The 17,504-nt window shown below is 45.9% G+C and overlaps 1 protein-coding gene across 1 annotated transcript in view; it reads right to left on the reverse strand.

Annotated features, from left to right (window-relative positions):
- Positions 1–1,114: 1,114 nt before the first annotated feature.
- The window catches only part of LOC133458007 (desmoglein-2.1-like), a 32,839-nt gene continuing 16,449 nt past the window's right edge, over positions 1,115–17,504 (reverse strand). The window contains exons 5-14 of the mRNA XM_061737456.1: positions 16,466–16,626; positions 12,361–12,495; positions 11,990–12,175; positions 10,441–10,994; positions 10,209–10,351; positions 8,164–8,385; positions 7,814–8,056; positions 6,041–6,171; positions 3,784–4,086; positions 1,115–2,437 (exon numbers count right to left, since the gene is read on the reverse strand). Of these exons, the coding sequence (XP_061593440.1) occupies positions 1,115–2,437; positions 3,784–4,086; positions 6,041–6,171; positions 7,814–8,056; positions 8,164–8,385; positions 10,209–10,351; positions 10,441–10,994; positions 11,990–12,175; positions 12,361–12,495; positions 16,466–16,626 (3,401 nt within the window). The remainder of the gene's footprint in view (positions 2,438–3,783; positions 4,087–6,040; positions 6,172–7,813; positions 8,057–8,163; positions 8,386–10,208; positions 10,352–10,440; positions 10,995–11,989; positions 12,176–12,360; positions 12,496–16,465; positions 16,627–17,504) is intronic.

A 17,504-nucleotide genomic window follows, 5' to 3' on the forward strand; every position in this document is an offset into this window, starting at 1 on the left:
ATCTTTCTGTACAGTATGATTAGAAAAGGTTTTGATAACCCCCACTACCATTTGCAGATGTTAGTTGGCTAAACACTAAACACTGCAAAAAAAAGTGCAGCTTCTATTGGACAAATGGATAATAAACTTGAAGAAAACATTATCACTCCTCAATCAGCAGGTTAGATCAAACTATAACCCTATACCCGTAGCCGTTTGAGATTTATTTCAAATGTAAAGTACAAGTTAAACATATTATTATCATCATAACCTACATTCTTGAGTGAGAAGAGAAAAGACCAGTGGGAGTTTCACTTGAGTATTTGACAAAAGTGAACAGGTAAGATGGCCAGAAGCCAGAAGAAACAACATCCTGGTTATGAGTCCGCAATTGCCATGATAACCTCTTAACCGAGGGGGGTCCAAATACGGTCCTTGAGGGCCGCAGTCCTGCATGTTTGATTTCTCCTTGTATCAACACACTTGATTCAAATTAACCGTCTTGTGCCACGGGGAGCAGGGTTGGGAAACACTGACACAGTGCACATGGATACAGTGTTCTTGTGTGTTGTGTGTGGATGAATGTTGAGTAAGATTTCTTCTTCAGATGCTCCACACATCTATTAGGGTGCCCAAACCCTTCCACGGTGCTCCTTTCCCTTTTCAAATCCAAAACTTGACCAAGAAAAGCACAAATCTTGCTTAAATTATTGAACAGGATGTTTGACTTAACTCCAATTGAAGCTATTACTCATTTGAATAGTAACACCAGTTTCAATACTACCTTGCAAACCATGACACAAGTGGTTGTGTCACTAAGAGACTTATGCAGATCGTGATGACAAGCTAATAACACTCATTATTAAGAATATATTAATTAATTAATGTTAATGTATGTTGAATTGGGGACTGGGAAACATCTAAAACACGCAAAAATCTCTTGAGTATCAGTTGAGACGAAGTCTGTATGAGATCCTCTTGCCACTGATTTCTTTATCAGGTACAACTGGTTTATATGCTGGTGAGGGTAAACATTTGATTACCAGAATGTGTCTTGAATGTCTCATAAACATCCCATCACCATCATATACAGCCTGGAATATTCTCTGAATCTGGAGAAGGTCGGCACTTAAAGTCAGTGAATTTCGCTCCACTCCTGCATCATAACTTTGTCGATGGGGGAGTTAACTGTGGTGGAAGAGCTGCTTTTCTGAGAGCCAGCATGTGGGCTTTTCTGTCTGCTGTGGACCTTTTGGAAGCCAGAAACCTCACTCTGCTGAAGGACACCCCCCTGAAGGACACCATCCTGAAGGACACCCTCCTGAAGGACACCCCCCTGAAGGACACCCCCCTGAAGGAAACCCCCCTGAAGGACACCCTCCTGAAGGACACCCCCCTGAAGGACACCCCCCTGAAGGACACCCCCCTGAAGGAGACCCCCCTGAAGGAGACCCTCCTGAAGGACACCCCAGGCCACCTGACCCTGCTGCCCTCTGGTGCTTGTTGACTCTCCAACCATCAGGACCTTCTGAGACCCTGGTAGTGTTCCTCGCTGTAAAGTGCCTTCATGAATGAGGCCAGCTGGGACTTCCTGAACCACTTGCATTGTCCCTGATGGGACGTTGCCATCCAAAACAAGCATGGCCTGGGAACCTGAGAAGTTTCCCGTGTGGATCAGGTTGGCATGACTTCCCTGGATGCCATTGTTCTCCACCAACACCATGCCGGGACCCTGGGTTTGTCCGCTGGTCATCATTGACTGACCCTGATAGATAACTCCTTGGGAAAGTCCAGCTTCAGCGCTGTTAACCAGGACCACTTCTTGAAGGCTGGTGGACGGTGCCTGAGACAATATCATGGTGTTCTGAAACTGTGGCTGGACGACACAGTGGACTGGCTGAAACATAGGGGTGGTTGTGTAGTAAACCGGCTGCTGCTGCTGCTGCAGGAGGAGCGTCTGGCTTTGATTTCCCACTTGTGAACTCACTGAGGTCATCTCTTCCCTCACCGCAGCCCGGCTTTCCCTCATCACTTGGGAACTGTCAGTGATGCTTTCCCTCATCACTTGGGAACTGTCAGTGATGCTTTCCCTCATCACCTGGGAACTGTCAGTGATGTCACTGACCACGGTCTGCTCTGCTTTGGCGACGGCTGACTGCAGCTTGGGTGGATAGGACTGTCGGGCAGTTATCAAACTGGACTCTGCTGTCTGAGCACTCGATACAAGAGGGCTGCGGACAGAAGTGAACTCTTGTTTCAGCTCATTGGAGATCTTTTTTCCCCCGCATATCTCAGCTAAAGTCTTGAACTTTGGTCCAAGGTCATCCAGGAAGCCCAGGTCATTGTCAGACTCCAGAAGGCTGCAGCATCCCACCGAGCCAGCAGTGGAGAACTCCCCGTCACTGTTGTAAATCAGCAGACTGTCCTTCACTTCATCGCCTGCATTTCTGCTGGTCACCTGTCGTTGACATGAAGGTTTTATTCATTAGTATATGAACGTATCATAGTTGCATCAGCAAGTCAAAGTAGAAATCCTAAAATCACATCCACAGGTTACAAAACGTAGTTTAAGATGATAGAAGTCGCAAGGAACTTGTTGTCTTTTCAGCCTAATGACCAACCTCCTTCAGAGATCCCTTGGACCTCGTGTTGGAAGTGATACCTGAAATCAACTGCAGATCTTTTATGTGCTTCATTTGTCTTCACTTAACGAGGGAATGGACCACGCCAGGCTAATTCTAATTTATTTAGCCAAAAAAGCTTGTTTTTAAGACATTCGAGGCCTGTTTAAAATAGGTATTAGATGACATAATAGGTCCCCTTTAAGACAAACGTAACCAATAAATGATGAAATAAGTTATAATTTACTGTTTCACTTTTACCGTGTAGTAAGTGCAATCAATTAAATAATCCCAACGAACCAGACAGTTAACTGATCTCTAAACAACAGAGCAACCTTTCAGTTACTGAAGATAAAACTGATAGCAAAAAGGTTGACAAACAAGCAGCAGCTAAAGGAGGCTGGGCAAACATCACCAGAGAGGAAACTCAGAGTTTGGTGATGAACTCCAGATGTCAGGCAGCCACGTTTCTACCACCTTAACATAACCGCAACAAGGTACCTCCTTTAAAGGTGAAATTCTTGTATGCTAGTATCAAATTGATTTATAAAAAAAATGAATTACAACCTCTTTAATTCAAAGGTTTACATATTTGGAAATTAAGAGCCCATCTTGTCCTTACCACATCTTAATGTTAGGTAAATACAAAAAAAAGGGGAGAAATTGAGAGTAAAGTAAACACAACTGCACTTTCACATTATTTTATCATTTACTGACAAAGGTGAAGCTAAAGTGCTAAGAAACTCCATATTTAAGACAAATGCCAAACTTCCCAGGAGTGGACTTCCCCAGTCCATCCCAAACTCTGTTTCAGGACAAAGATGTCAATGTTAGCAAAAGACCTGGAGGACCTGTGCATAAACAAATGCTCACAAACCTCAGTGGAGTGAAGGAGGTTTGTGGGGAAGAGGGGATCCTCACACCCGTGTGAGACTGACGGCATTGTACCGAAAACAAGACTTCTGTGCATCACTGTTAATGAGATGTTCACCTGCGGCCACATCTACCTCGTTTTTCAAGATAAGCTGATATGTCAAACCTTTGAACTGAAAAAGTGTGTTTTTGTTGTTTTTTAGAGATTACTTAAATGCCCAACTGGTTCTCAAGTTGTTTGCAAACGGGCTCTTTGTAATAAATATCCACCTCAAACAACACCTTTCCTTCTGATCAGTGGATATCTTACCTCATTGTAGTACTGTCCCAGAAAGGCGTGGGAGAGAGTCATGCCATCGAACACATCTTCTCCACCTCTTGCTGATTCTCTGCTCTCAAACCCAGAGATGAAGCCACTCCTGTTGCCCCTCCCGTCCATCCCCCAGGCTCCACTTTGGTCCATTCGCATCTCATTCACGGAAATCTGCGACTGCTGCATTTCCCAACCTGGACTCTGCGATTGCTGCATTTCCCAAACTGGCCCAGGTCCCTTTACAAAGTGTTGCTGGCCCATGCCAATGATCTCTTGTGGGACGTTCAACAATGGCACCTCCTAGTAAGACATCCAAACATTAGGACCAAGACATCATTTTTAAACTGGTCAGACAAAAATGTGATGATGCTTTCCAGTAAACGTGATCTACTGAGAGTCAGCACATGCTGCTGATGTCAACATTAGCGGTGTTATGTGTGGCCAGGTATGGGTTGCTCCACACCTACAGCTGTAGGTGTGTGTGTTAATGCTGCTGTCTTCTCCCCCTCTCCTTCCTCCTGGTTCCCTCCTCCACAGGCTGGCAGTCAGTTAGCAATCAGGAGGTTGGGGATAAAGAGGAGCAGAAGGAAGGCGTCACTCTCTCTCACTCTGGGGCAGCAGTAGCAGGAGAAGGTTTGGAAGGTTGGGAAGGTTCTGGCCATAATGGCAGAGTTTTCTTATTAGGGCCCGGGCACTTACAGTGCGAAGGCCCTATTGTATCTGTAGGAATTATTTCGTTCTTCTTTAGAAAAGGAGGGTCTTTTTGCCCCCCTAAACGTGCCCCAAAAGTCACCAAATTTTGCACGTAAGCCAGGCCTGGCGAAAAATTTGATATTTAATGGTTTGCATTAATGGGCGTGGCAAAATGGCTCAACAGCACCCACTAGAAAACTTTGTGCCTCAAGCCCCACAATACGGTTTGACATGCACAAAAATCAGTACAGACCTGTATCATGTCGCAACTTAAAGAAAAGTCTCTTGGCACCATGGCCGAAACCGAACAGGAAGTCGGCCATTTTGAATTAATCTTGTCATTTTGGCGAAATTTATGCCATTTTTTCAGCCGCTTCAGAGCCCGAACCGTAACGTGCACCCAGATATGTTATACATCAAAATATGCGTCTCCATCCTGCGACGACGCGCATTACTTTTCTCTTTCAAAAGCGTTACCGTGGCGACGCTAGACGCCAAAAAGCGCGCCCCCCTTCATCTGATTGGTCCATATTTGATAGTTCCCCAAAGGTAACCAAATTTTGCACGCAAGCCAGACTTGGCGATACATTTTATATTTCATGATGCATTAATGGGCGTGGCAAGATGGATCAACAGCGCCCCCTAGAATACTTTTCTCTGCCATAACTTTTGAATGGTTTGACATAAAGACTCGTGGGTGGTGTCATCAGACTCGGTATTGAGTACTTGACCTTCATTGGCCTGAATTATCCCCGCCCCTTCTTCTATTGGTCAATATTTGATAGTCCCTATTTTCTGGCATAACTTTTGAATGGTTTGACATAGAGAGTCGTGGGTGGTGTTATCTGACTCGGTTTTGAGTACTTGACCTTAATTGGCATGAATTAGCCCCACCCTTTCTTCTGATTGGTCGATAATTGATACTTCTGATTTTCAGCAATAACTTTTGAATGGTTTGACATAAAGACTCGTGGGTGGTGTCATCTGACTCGGTTTAGAGTCCTTGACCATAATTGGTGCACATTAGCCCCGCCCCTTCTTCTGATTGGTCGATTTTTCATAGTTCCTTTTTTCTGCCATAACTTTGGAATGGTTTGACATAGGAAGTCGTGGGTGGTGTCATTTCTGATATGCTTATGGGGGGCGGTGGCCGTGAGTGCGAGGGCCCGTTCATCGCTGCTTGCAGCTTTAATTATTATTTTAGTTTGAGTTGGAGATAGCCGGTAGTCCTGCTTTGTCGGTTTGTTTAGGTTATAGGTTTACCTGGTATTTCTTATTTAGTGGGGAAAGTGTATGGTCCGACGGCCCATCGCGTGGCTGGCCCTGTGCTTACCCCTCTTTTGTTCTTTTTGACCAGGATCTCCATCTCCTTTTGGTTCATTACTTCTGGGTTAACTTTTTTTTCTTTGTTTGTTTTCTCCCCAGAAATTTAAAAACAACAATCAATAAGATTTATTTTCAACCCTTGATCTTTGTGTGGCGTCCTTAATATGTTGTGGTCTCATTAAGCCTAATTTCTTTACTTTTTATGACTGTAACAAGAGGTTTGTGGTTGTCTCACCGCGTTGTCTCCTTGAGCCTCCGTGTGGTACTGTATGAGATGAGATTTAGTGTCAAAGGGCATCTCACTGAACATATCTGGAAAACTTGCAGCACCTCCACATTGGCAGAAAAGCAGCAAAAGAGGAAGAACTGTAAAAAAAAGAAAAATGTTTCAAAAAGTTTTTTAGATATTTCAGAGCAGCAAAGTTTGTAAGGAGCCTAAAGTAATCCACCACAGTTGTAGTTTATCTGGTGTACAAGGGTAGATTCTCAGTTTCGGTTTTACTTCTGTTTTTTTTTTTTTACTTTTACTTTTTCTGCTGTATATCTGACAATAAAGCTGCAAACTTGAAACTACTTAAAGCAGGGGTGTCCAAAATTGGTCCTCGAGGGCCGGTGTCCTGCATGTTTTAGTGGTTACCCTGCATCAACACACCTGATTCTAATTAAGGGTCGACACCACCTTGTCTTCAAAGTCTGGATAGTTCTGTTGATGACCAAGGTCCTTGTATCAAGGTTTGATAAAAAAAAAGGGACCAACAGAGCTGTCCAGACCTTGATGGCAAGCTGGTGACGACCATTAATTTGAATCAGGTGTGTTGAAGCAAGTAGACATCTAAAACATGCTGGATAGGGGCTCTCGAGGACCAGGATTGGGCACCCCTGCTCTAGACCAGTGGACTTCAACCCTGGTCCTCGAGATCTACTGTCCTGCATGTTTTACAAGATGTTTCCCTGCTTCAGCACACCTGATACAAGTGGTTGTGTCAACAATAGAACTGTCCAGACCTTGATAACAAGCTAATGAGGACCATTAATTAGAATCAGGTGTGTTGAGGCTAGGAAACATCCAAAACATGCTGGAGAGTAGGTCTTGAGGACCAGGGTTGGGAAACACTGGCCTTTATGACAAGGTGATGAGGGCGATTAATTTGAATCAGGTGTAAGGAAGCAGGGAAACATCTAAATTAGACCCTGCTTTCAGCACAACATGATACAAGTAGCGTGTCATCAACGGACTCCTGCAGACCTTGATGATGAGCTAGAAACGCTCATTAATTTGAGTCAGGTGTGTTGATACAAGGACACATCCAAAACATGCAGGGCAGTGTGATATTCAACACACCTGATTCTGATTAACAGTCCTCGCTTTTTTTTTTGGAGTGTAGTCTTTTTGCTGATGGGTGCTTTGTCAGCAAGTAACTCCCAAATCTTCATGTTTAACACCTGTTATTTGGCATCTTGGTGATTGGTACTGGCTGTCTTTGAAAGATGTTGCTGTGGTCTTCTCTTGGGCATGTCGGTCATTAAACATTAGTGTCTTTGAGAACTATGGCTCTGTGTTTGTATTCTTGTTCTCTTGCAGGTGGAAGATTTTACATACTTGTTTTATAATTCAAAGTTGTACGTTTTTATGTGTCAGTCTGCAGAGCCTTGTTTGTGGACATTTTATCTTAGTTCTTAGTAGTTCAGGAAAGTTTGTAATGATGCCCTTCTGTAACATCCTTAACTTCTCTCATGATAAGAAATGGCTGGGGCATTTTTGTAGAACTCCTGAAAAACACAGTAAACTCCTTTTTCTTGCACAAATTGTAGAGTTAGAAAGTATAAAGCATAACTTTTTCAAACGTGATTAATCATGCTCAGCATTCCTCTAAAAATTGAAATAAGTTACATTTTTGCAGCTTATCAAATATGCAACTTGGTCCTAGTATAGAAACTATCAAGATAGAAAGTAATACATCCTCGATGATATGATTCCTCATTAAAATAAGCATCATGTCACACTTACGCAGTAGCATCAACAGGCCCAGCAGCAGAAGTCCGATGCTTGCAGGTCCTAGTTCTGCTCCTTTTTCAACCTGATCACTGGCCCCTCGTCTTCCACACACCACTCCATCCTCACAGGTACAAACTTGGATCTCAATCTTCTGTGGCTCTGGGCAGGCCAGTCCCTGCTGGTCTTTCACCTCCACCTCCACCTTATAGATACCTGGCCACAGAGGCTCCTCAGACCTCAGAATAGTAGTAGTGTCTGCCGAAGACAAGACGTTCAAGATGCATTAATCAAAGTCCTACCAGGTGTATCAGGCACAAACAACTGCTTGTGAGGGTGACAGCAACTCAACACATTCTTCTCACCATTTAGGTGCTGGATCTGCCATTTTGCCACAGTGCCTTCAGGAAGGATGTTAAACTCAAAAGGAGCTCCATTAGGGAAGGCATCTTCATCATAAGCGTTGACAATAACACTGTCCTCCGTGGTACATATAGTCTGGCTGTCAGTGGTCAGGGTAGGGCAGTGGTCATTAAAATCCTCCACCTGGATGGCTACGGTACCAGTTGCTGTTTTAGCTGGCATATCTGTGATACGAAAATACAAAAAAAAACCAGTTCATTAGACATACATCCATCCTTTCATCTGGCCAGCTGGAGGGAGTGTTAAATCATCTGTAAAAAGCAGATGTATAAACCTTTGGCAACCAAAGCAGACCTCCTCCACCGAGAAAGGTCTATCCATAAATGTATCAAAAGCCAGCCCTGATGGAGTCCAACTCTCAACTGGAATAAATCTGACTTACTACTGGCAATGCGAACCAGATTCTTGCTCCCTTTGAACAAAGACTGGATGGCCCATAGCAACGGAGTCAGTATCCCGTCCCCTCTGAGTATCCCCCCACAAAGTACCTCAAGGGACTTGGTCAAATGCCTTCCCTGATTTAATTATTTTTTTTTGCATACGCCATATTTCCATGCAAGGATTCATGATGGAATCAACGCACTCTTTGTACATGAGGCCCCAGGAATTGCCCACCGCTGTTTTAGACGTTTCCCTGCCTGCACCAACACACATCAAATTAATGGTCATCATCAGTTTGTCATAAAAGTTTGTCTGTTGTGAACAGTTGAGGGTCTGTTATGGTGTTCCGCAGGGTTCAGTGCTATGGCCAATCTTGTTCAGTTTATACATGCAGCCATTGGGAAGTATAATCCAGAATCACGGCATACACTTTCATTGCTATGCTGATGATACGCAGCTCTATTTGTCTATGAAGCCGGATAAAACAGAAGTGTTAGTTAAACTTCAGGCATGTCTTAGGGACATCAAGGACTGGATGTCCGGAAATTTTTTGCTTCTAAATTCAGATAAAACAGAGGTTGTTGTTTTTGGTCCCAAATTCAATTCAATTCAATTTTATTTGTATAGCGTCTAATACAACAAAAGTTGTCTCTAGGCGCTTTCCAGAGACCCAGAACATGACCCCCGAGCAATTGTTACATAAAAATGGCAGGTAAAAACTCCCGTAGTGGGAGAAAAGCCTTAAGCAAAACAGTTGCGAGGAAAAACTCCCCTTTAGGAGGGAAGTAACCTTGAGCAGGACCTGGATCATAAGGGGGGACCCTCCTGCCGAAGGCCAGACTGGGGGGTCAGGGACATCACCAAGCCTTAGGAAGGGATTAGATGGTGTTGCGATGGCTTCCAGTGCATCTGTGAGAAGCCTTGGTCTTATTTTCAATCAGGATTTGAATCAGGATTTGTTATTTAAGTCGTATATTAATCAGGTTTGTAAAACAGTGTTTTCCCATCTCCTTAATATCGCAAAGATTAGGAAAATCCTCTTGCAGAGTGATGCAGAAAAACTAGTTCATGCGTTTGTATCTTCTAGACTGGATTACTGTAATGTGTTGTTAGCAGGATGTCCAAGTGATTTGCTGAATAGGCTCCAGCTGATCCAAAATGCAGCAACGCGTGTGCTGACAGGAATCAGCAAGAGAGATCACGTCTCTCCAGTGTTAGCTTCGCTCCATTGGCTACCCTTAAAATTCAGAATACGTTTCAAAATTTCATTACTTGCATATAAAGCTCAAAACAGCTTAGCTCTGCAACATTTGCATGACCCGATAGTGCCTTATGTTCCTAACAGAGCTCTCCATTCTCAGAGTGCAGGTTTACTCGTAGTTCCTAGAGCAAGGGTCACCAACCCTGCTCCTCAAGAGCACCTATCCTGCATGTTTTAGAACAGGGGTGGGCAATCCTGGTCCTCGAGGGCCAGTGTCCTGCATGTTTTAGATGTTTCCCTGCTTTAACACACCTGATTCTAATTAATCATCGTCAATTTCTAATTCAAAAATAGTTCATTAATCCTTAAATGATTTCAAATGTCTGAGTTTGTTTGTGTGCATACCTTCTGAGATGCAAAGAACTTTGGCAATATATGTGCCATTGACAAGGTGCGGAGATTCCCTGTCAGGCATCTGGTTCAGTCTGATCTCAGCTGTCTCTGGGTCAATGGTGAGCCAGTTAGCGGGGTCCCACCCCTTGGCATACCTGCAGCAACAGTAATAAGTGTCAGTATGGATGTGGAGCTGACTCTGTACTTTTACGTGTGCGGTCTATGTGTATATGTACGCTCAGACCTGACGTTCTCAGCTGGTTCCCCAGTGTCTCCATCCATTGCAGGGTAGATGGCAACAGGTTCTTTTAAGTTGATGGAGTCATCTCCTTCTGAGAGGGGAATGGCTTTGACCACGGGATTGAAATGTGCTCCTTCTGGTTCATTCTCCACATTGATTTTGACAGAATAGATTTTAACTCCACTTTGCCCTCCAGCACCTGTGCTGGAACCACCTGCCCCACTGGCACCACCTGCACCACTGGCACCGCCTGCACCACCTGTACTGCTGGCTCCACCTGCACTTCCTGCACTGCCGGCACCACCTGCACCTCCGGCACCGCCTGCACCACCTGCACCTCCAGCACCACCTGCACCACCTGCACCTCCTGCACCGCCTGCACCACCTGCACCGCCGGCACCACCTGCACCGCCGGCACCTCCTGCACCGCCGGCACCACCTGGCCCCCCGGCACCTCCTGCACCACCGGCACTGTTTGATTCAGGTCCCATAAATGGAGCCTTGTTCTTCACTGTTATCCCGAGTTCCAGGTTCTCCACATCTTCATAATCCATGCCCTGGAAAGTGGCACACAGGAACAGAGATGGTCATGCTTCATGTTTGGTTGTTAGTGTTCTGTTATTGGACCTCTGTATTCATCACTATTTTTCATAACACCATGTTCAAGCATAAAGGACATCCATGTGTGCATTTGGCACCAAGACACCCTAGGTCAGGGGTGGCCAACCTTCGTCCTTGACAGCCGCTATCCAGCATGTTTTATGTTTCCCTGCTTCAGCACACCGTGACTTTGACGACAAGGTGGTATCGACCGTTAACAACAGACCTTGATGATGATGAGGCATTGTGACACCGTCAAGGTTGTGTGTGTCAAGGTTGTGTCTGTCAAGGTTGTGTGTGTCAAGATTGTGTCCGTCAAGGTCGTGTCCGTCAAGGTCGTGTCCGTCAAGGTCGTGTCCGTCAAGGTCGTGTCCGTCAAGGTCGTGTCCGTCAAGGTCGTCTCCGTCATGGTTGTGTCCGTCAAGGTTATGTCCGTCAAGGTTGTGTGTGTCAAGGTTGTGTCTGTCAAGGTTGTGTCTTTCAAGGCTGTGTCCGTCGCGGTCGTGTCCGTCGAGGTCGTGTCCGTCGAGGTCGTGTCCTTCGAGGTCGTGTCCGTCAAGGTTGTGTATTTCAAGGTTGTGTCCGTCAAGGTCGTGTCCATCAAGGTCGTGTCCGTCAAGGTTGTGTCTGTCAAGGTTGTGTCTGTCAAGGTTGTGTGTGTCAAGGTTGTGTCCGTCAAGGTCGTGTCCATCAAGGTCGTGTCCGTCAAGGTTGTGTCTGTCAAGGTTGTGTCCGTCAAGGTTGTATCCGTCAAGGTTGTGGCCGTCAAGGTTGTGTCCGTCAAGGTTGTGTCCGTCAAAGTTGTATCCGTCAAGGTTGTGGCTGTCAAGGTTGTGTCTGTCAAGGTTGTGTGCACCCCTGCAAATGAAAAATCTTACAACTTGTTTCATTTATCTAAAAAGTGACTGGGAAAAGACCACATCTTTTTTTGTTTGAGTAAAAAGTGCAGTACCTTTTCTAGCATCAGGACGCCCTCATTGGTGTCAGGATCTGTTGTTATGCTGAAGTATCCAGCCTCATTGCCTTTGACGATTTCAAACACAGCATCCCAGTTCTCGGAGCCCTCCAGGTCTTTGTCCAGAGCTTTGAGCCTCATCACCTCAACACCATGGGTGTTCTCCATGACACTTCCTTCATACTGAAAAAAATCCCATTAAAAACTAACACAACTGAATCATAATTGCAGAAATTATTTGTATGACACATTTGTCAGTGACATTTCAGCATTTCCATGTTTTAAAAAAAAAACTGCTAAAATACACTATGAAATGAACATTTTGAAAACATTTCATTAGATCTTTTGAATGTGTAAGAATTAAGTACCTGATCTTTTTCCAGCGCGGGAAGGTTGTCATTTGCGTCACGGACAATGATGGTAACAGTTCCAGTTCCCGTGTTTCCACCATCTCCGCCATTTAAGTCCTGACCTTTCACTGTCAGAATGTACTTGTCTTGTGTCTGAAATGAGACATGACCCACAGGATGATTATGCTTTTAGAAGTGTTGTGGGAGTTTGTTTTTAGGAAGGGAAACATCTAAAATGTGCAGGACATGGCCCTCTGGAACCAGGAATTGCCCACCCCTGATCTACAGTCAGAATGTTAATCTTTAAATTTTTCCATTTTCTCACAAACAAAAAGAAACAAACTATGATGCAAACAATTACGTATTACAGTTGTAGATTTGCTCCTGTTAACCAGAATTTCCTTTTCTAATGGTGATTTGTTTGTAATAATGTTATCTTACTTTTCAACGCAAACATAGATGCCAAGCTCACGGACTCACCTGGATAACTAAAAATAATAATAATAATAATACATTTTATTTGAAGGCGCCTTTCTGAACACTCAAGGTCGCCGTACAATAGTTAAAAACAGTGTAACACAATAATAAAAGCTAGGGGGTAAACAAATACTCAGAATAAAAAAAAACCACAACAACGACACAGTGCAAGTGAGGTCAGAGGGAGAAGGCAGTTCTGAACAGGTGGGTTTTCAGTTTGGATTTGAAGTGAGGGAGTGAGGTGGTGTTCCTGAGATCCGGTGGTATGCTGTTCCAGAGACGGGGAGCAGAGCAGCTGAATGCTCTGCTCCCCATTGTGGCAAAACGGGCAGGTGGAACAGTCAGGTGGATGGAGGAGGAGGATCTGAGGGTGCGTGAGGGCGTGGCGACGTGGAGGAGGTCCGACAGGTAGGGAGGGGCAAGGTTGTGGATTGACTTGAATGTTAGGAGAAGGATTTTGAAGTGGATTCTGTGTTTTATTGGAAGCCAGTGGAGCTGTTGTAGGACGGGGGTGATGTGGTTGATGGATGGGGTCCTTGAGATGATGCGGGCAGCTGAATTCTGGACTAACTGTAGTTTGTGGAGGAATTTGTGAATGACACCGGAGAGGAGAGAGTTACAATAATCAAGGCGAGAAGTGACGAGGCTATGCACAAGAATAGAAGTGGTGTGCGGGGTGAGGGAGGGGCGGAGGCGGTTGATGTTGTGCAGGTGGAAATAAGCGGACCAGGTAATGTTGTTGATATGAGAATGAAAAGATAGGGTACTGTCGAGGATGACACCCAGACTCTTGACCTGTGGGGAGGGGGAAACAGTGGAGTTGTCAATGAGTATAGGGAAACTGTCGGTTTTGGATAGTGTTGATTTAGAACCAATGAGGAGGACCTCGGTTTTGTCACTGTTTAATTTGAGGAAGTTGGAAGAGAACCAGGATTTGATATCGGTTAGGCAGTCAGCGAGGGACGAAGGTGGGAGGGTGGAGGTGGGCTTACTGGAGAGGTAGAGCTGGGTGTCATCCGCGTAGCAGTGAAAGCTGATGTTGTACTTACGGAAGATGTTGCCGAGGGGGAGAAGATAGATGATGAAAAGGAGGGGCCCCAGGACAGAGCCCTGGGGCACACCTGAAGTGACAGGGGAAGGCTGGGATGTGAAAGATTTAAGTTGAATGAACTGAGTGCGGCCTGTGAGGTAGGAAGTGAACCAGTTTAGAGGAGTGTGGGTGATGCCGATGGCGCAAAGTCTATTGAGGAGGGTGGGGTGGCTGATGGTGTCGAAGGCTGCACTCAGGTCAAGGAGGATGAGGATAGTGAGTAAACCAGAATCAGCTGCCATGAGGAGGTCGTTGGTTATTTTTACAAGTGCAGTTTCGGTGCTATGGAGGGGGCGGAAGCCAGACTGGAATTGTTCATACAGGTTGTTAAGTGATAAATGGTGCTGGAGTTGTGTAGCGACTATTTTCTCGAGGATCTTGGAAATGAAGGGCATGTTTGAGATAGGATGGAAATTATTGAAGTTGGTAGGGTCTGCACCAGGTTTTTTCAGGATTGGGGTTATTGCAGCAATTTTGAATGATGAAGGAACGGATCAAGTGGTGAGAGAGGAGTGGATGATGGCAGAAATGAGGGGGACCAAAGAGGGGAGGCAGGATTTAACCAGGACTGTCGGGAGGGGGTCCAGTTGACATGTGGTGGGCTTGGACCTGTGTATGAGGTCAGAGATCTCTGAGAAGGTGGGGAGCTCAAAGGAGGAGAAGGGGTGGGTGGAGATCGGAAGTGACGCTGAGGGAGGTAGAACCAAGGTCCTGATGGATTTGCAGGATTTTGGTGTTGAAGAAAGACAGTAGATAGTTACAGAAGGCAGTTGAGTAGAGATGGGGTGGTATAGAGACTGGGGAACGGGTGATATTGTTGAACAATGAAAACAGTGACTTGGTGTTGCCTGCGTTTGAACAGATTATGCTGGAGTAGTAGTTTGATTTGGATTTGGCAATACAGTCCCGGTAATGCATAAGGTGATCTTTGTACAATTCTTTGTGGACAGACAGACCAGTTTTATTGCGAAGCCGCTCGAGCTGCCGGCCTTTGGCTTTTAATGAGCCGAAGGTCAGGTGTAAACCAGGGAGCAGAAAGGGTGAAAGAAACAGATCTGGTTTTTTAGTGGAGCGAGAGAGTCGAGAATATCATGGAGTCCTGTATTGTAATGTGAAACCAGCTGGTCAGGGGTGGTTAAATCTGCAAAGTCCATGAAGTTGTCGACACTAGAGGAGAAAGAATCCAAATTTATGTCCTTAATATTGCGGAAGGAGATGAGACGTGGGGACTTAGTGGTGGACAGAGTGAGATCGATGTTGAATGAGAGGAGGAAGTGGTTGGTGATGGGGAGTTCAGCTGCAGCACAGTCAGAAGGGGTGACACCAGAGCAGCAAATTAAATCCAAAATGTGTCCTTTGGAGTGTGTGGAGAAGTGGGTGTGCTGCTGAAGTCCAGAGCTCTCAAGACAGGATGTAAAGTCTCTGGTGAGAGGATGGTTTATATTGTCCATGTGTATGTTAAAATCTCCCAGCAATATTGTGTTTGGTGAGAGAGTGGAAAGGTGTGTGAGAAAAGCAGCAAAGTCATTTAAGAACTCGCCATTTGGTTTCGGGGGGCGGTAAACGGTTGCAATGGTTGTGGGAATAGGTCCAGACAGTTGACATACTGTGGATTCAAAGGAGCTGAAGGCAGGGACAGACAGCGGCGAGACTTTCAAGGTCTCGCGGTAAATTATCGCGAGACCTCCTCCCCGGCCGGTACAGTGGGGTTGACAGATGTAAACAAACCCCGGAGGAGTTGAGTCATTGAGTTGGGAAAAGTCATTGGGCTGTTGCCATGTCTCAGTTAGACAAATTAAATCAAACTTACGGTCGCTGAGGAGATCCTGGATGAGATGCCCCTTGTTGGTGAGTGAGCAGATGTTTAGCAGACCGAAGTTGACAGCGGCGGTGCCGCGCTTGACAGCTGAGTTAGCCGACCGGGCTAGGCTGGCTAGGACGCTGTGGTTGGCAGATCGGCCGGTGTAGAGTGGGGAGTGACGGAAGTTGGACCAAATGGACTTAATTGGGTTCGAGGAATCCTCTCGGAAGCACCGGCGGGACCCCCGGTGGATGTATCTCCGCTTGGGCAGGAAGGCGATGTCCGGGTGGAGGTGTAGTCCAGTCGGCAGAGGCTCACGCAGATGGAAGCGCAGTCTCAGGAGCTCCACCGCTGAGTATTGGAGCAGTCCAGTCACGGGCTGGCGAGCGAGCAACAGGAGAATCCAGGCAAGCACGGACCAGATGTAGATCCCGTCAGACCAAATTGTTGGTGTGGACTCGAGCAACGCGAGGTGAGCAGGTCCTGATGGGGCTCGGCAGCCGCCGGAGCAGAGCAGGTGAGCAAGCGTTGCAAACACAGCCACGTAGGAGTGACAATCGAGCCGTTTAGTTGTTACGAGTAAGTAGTGAGGACTTTTACCCGAGTGACCACAGATGCACAGTCAGATGTGGGTCGTGAGACAGCGAAGAGACAAAAAAATTTAGAAGTGCAGCCAGTCGCGCCAGCGTTCACTCATCCGCCATCCAACTAAGTAACAATAAACAAAGATAAAATGACCCTACGATTGTACATACTTCTCTGTCCAGTGGAAACTTCTTCAGGAAGATTGTGCCGTTCTTTTTTATACCAAACATGCCATCAGGTGGATTCTGATCAATGATGCTGTAGGCAATCATCGAATTCAAGTTCCCTGGTTCATCAGCATCAGTTGCCATGACATTCATCACTGGAGTTCCTGTAAAACAAAAGGGAGCAAAAAAAGTCAGTTTTACCCTTAATGATATTTTGAATCTTAAGATGCAGTAAAAAAAAAACAGTCACAGTCTACAAACCTAGACCAGGGGTCTCCAACCCTGGTCCTGAATAGTTGCAACACTGCATGTTTAAGATGTCTCGTTGCATCAACTCCTCTGTAACTAATTAATTGTTGTCATGAGGGTCCGCACAAGTATCTTACATACAGAGTCATTTGTATCAGGGTGTGATGAAGCAGGGAAAGATCTAAAACATGCAGGACAGGGGGCCTGAGGACCTTGGTTGGTGGCCCCAATTCAGATTGTTAGTATTGACACAGTTAAATGACCTTCTTTAAATGTGTTTACATGTATTTGCTATAGATGTTTAATGGGCATTTTTCACTTTTTCTACTTATTCAAGAAATCCATCCATTCTCCACCGCTTATCCGTTCCTGGGTCGCGGGGGCGACCCAGGAACGGATAAGCTTGAGGCTTGATTGCCTTCACAGAGATGCCCAGACTTCATTCACCCCAGACATTTCCTCAAGCTCTTCCTCCAGCTCTTCCTCCATCTCTTCCTCCAGCTCTTCCTCCATCTCTTCCTCCGGCTCTTCCTCCATCTCTTCCTCCGGCTCTTCCTCCGGCTCTTCCTCCATCTCTTCCTCCGGCTCTTCCTCCAGCTCTTCCTCCAGCTCTTCCTCCAGCTCTTCCTCCAGCTCTTCCGAGGGGAGTCCGAGACGTTTCCAGGCCAGCCGAGAGACATAGTCTCTCCAGCGTGTCCTGAATCTTCCCCGGGGTCTCCTCCCGGAGGGACATGCCTGGAACACCTCCCTAGGGAGGAGGGACATGCCTGGAACACCTCCCTAGGGAGGAGGG

The sequence above is a fragment of the Cololabis saira genome, chromosome 13 (assembly GCF_033807715.1).
Source record: "Cololabis saira isolate AMF1-May2022 chromosome 13, fColSai1.1, whole genome shotgun sequence".
Lineage (NCBI taxonomy): Eukaryota > Metazoa > Chordata > Actinopteri > Beloniformes > Belonidae > Cololabis > Cololabis saira.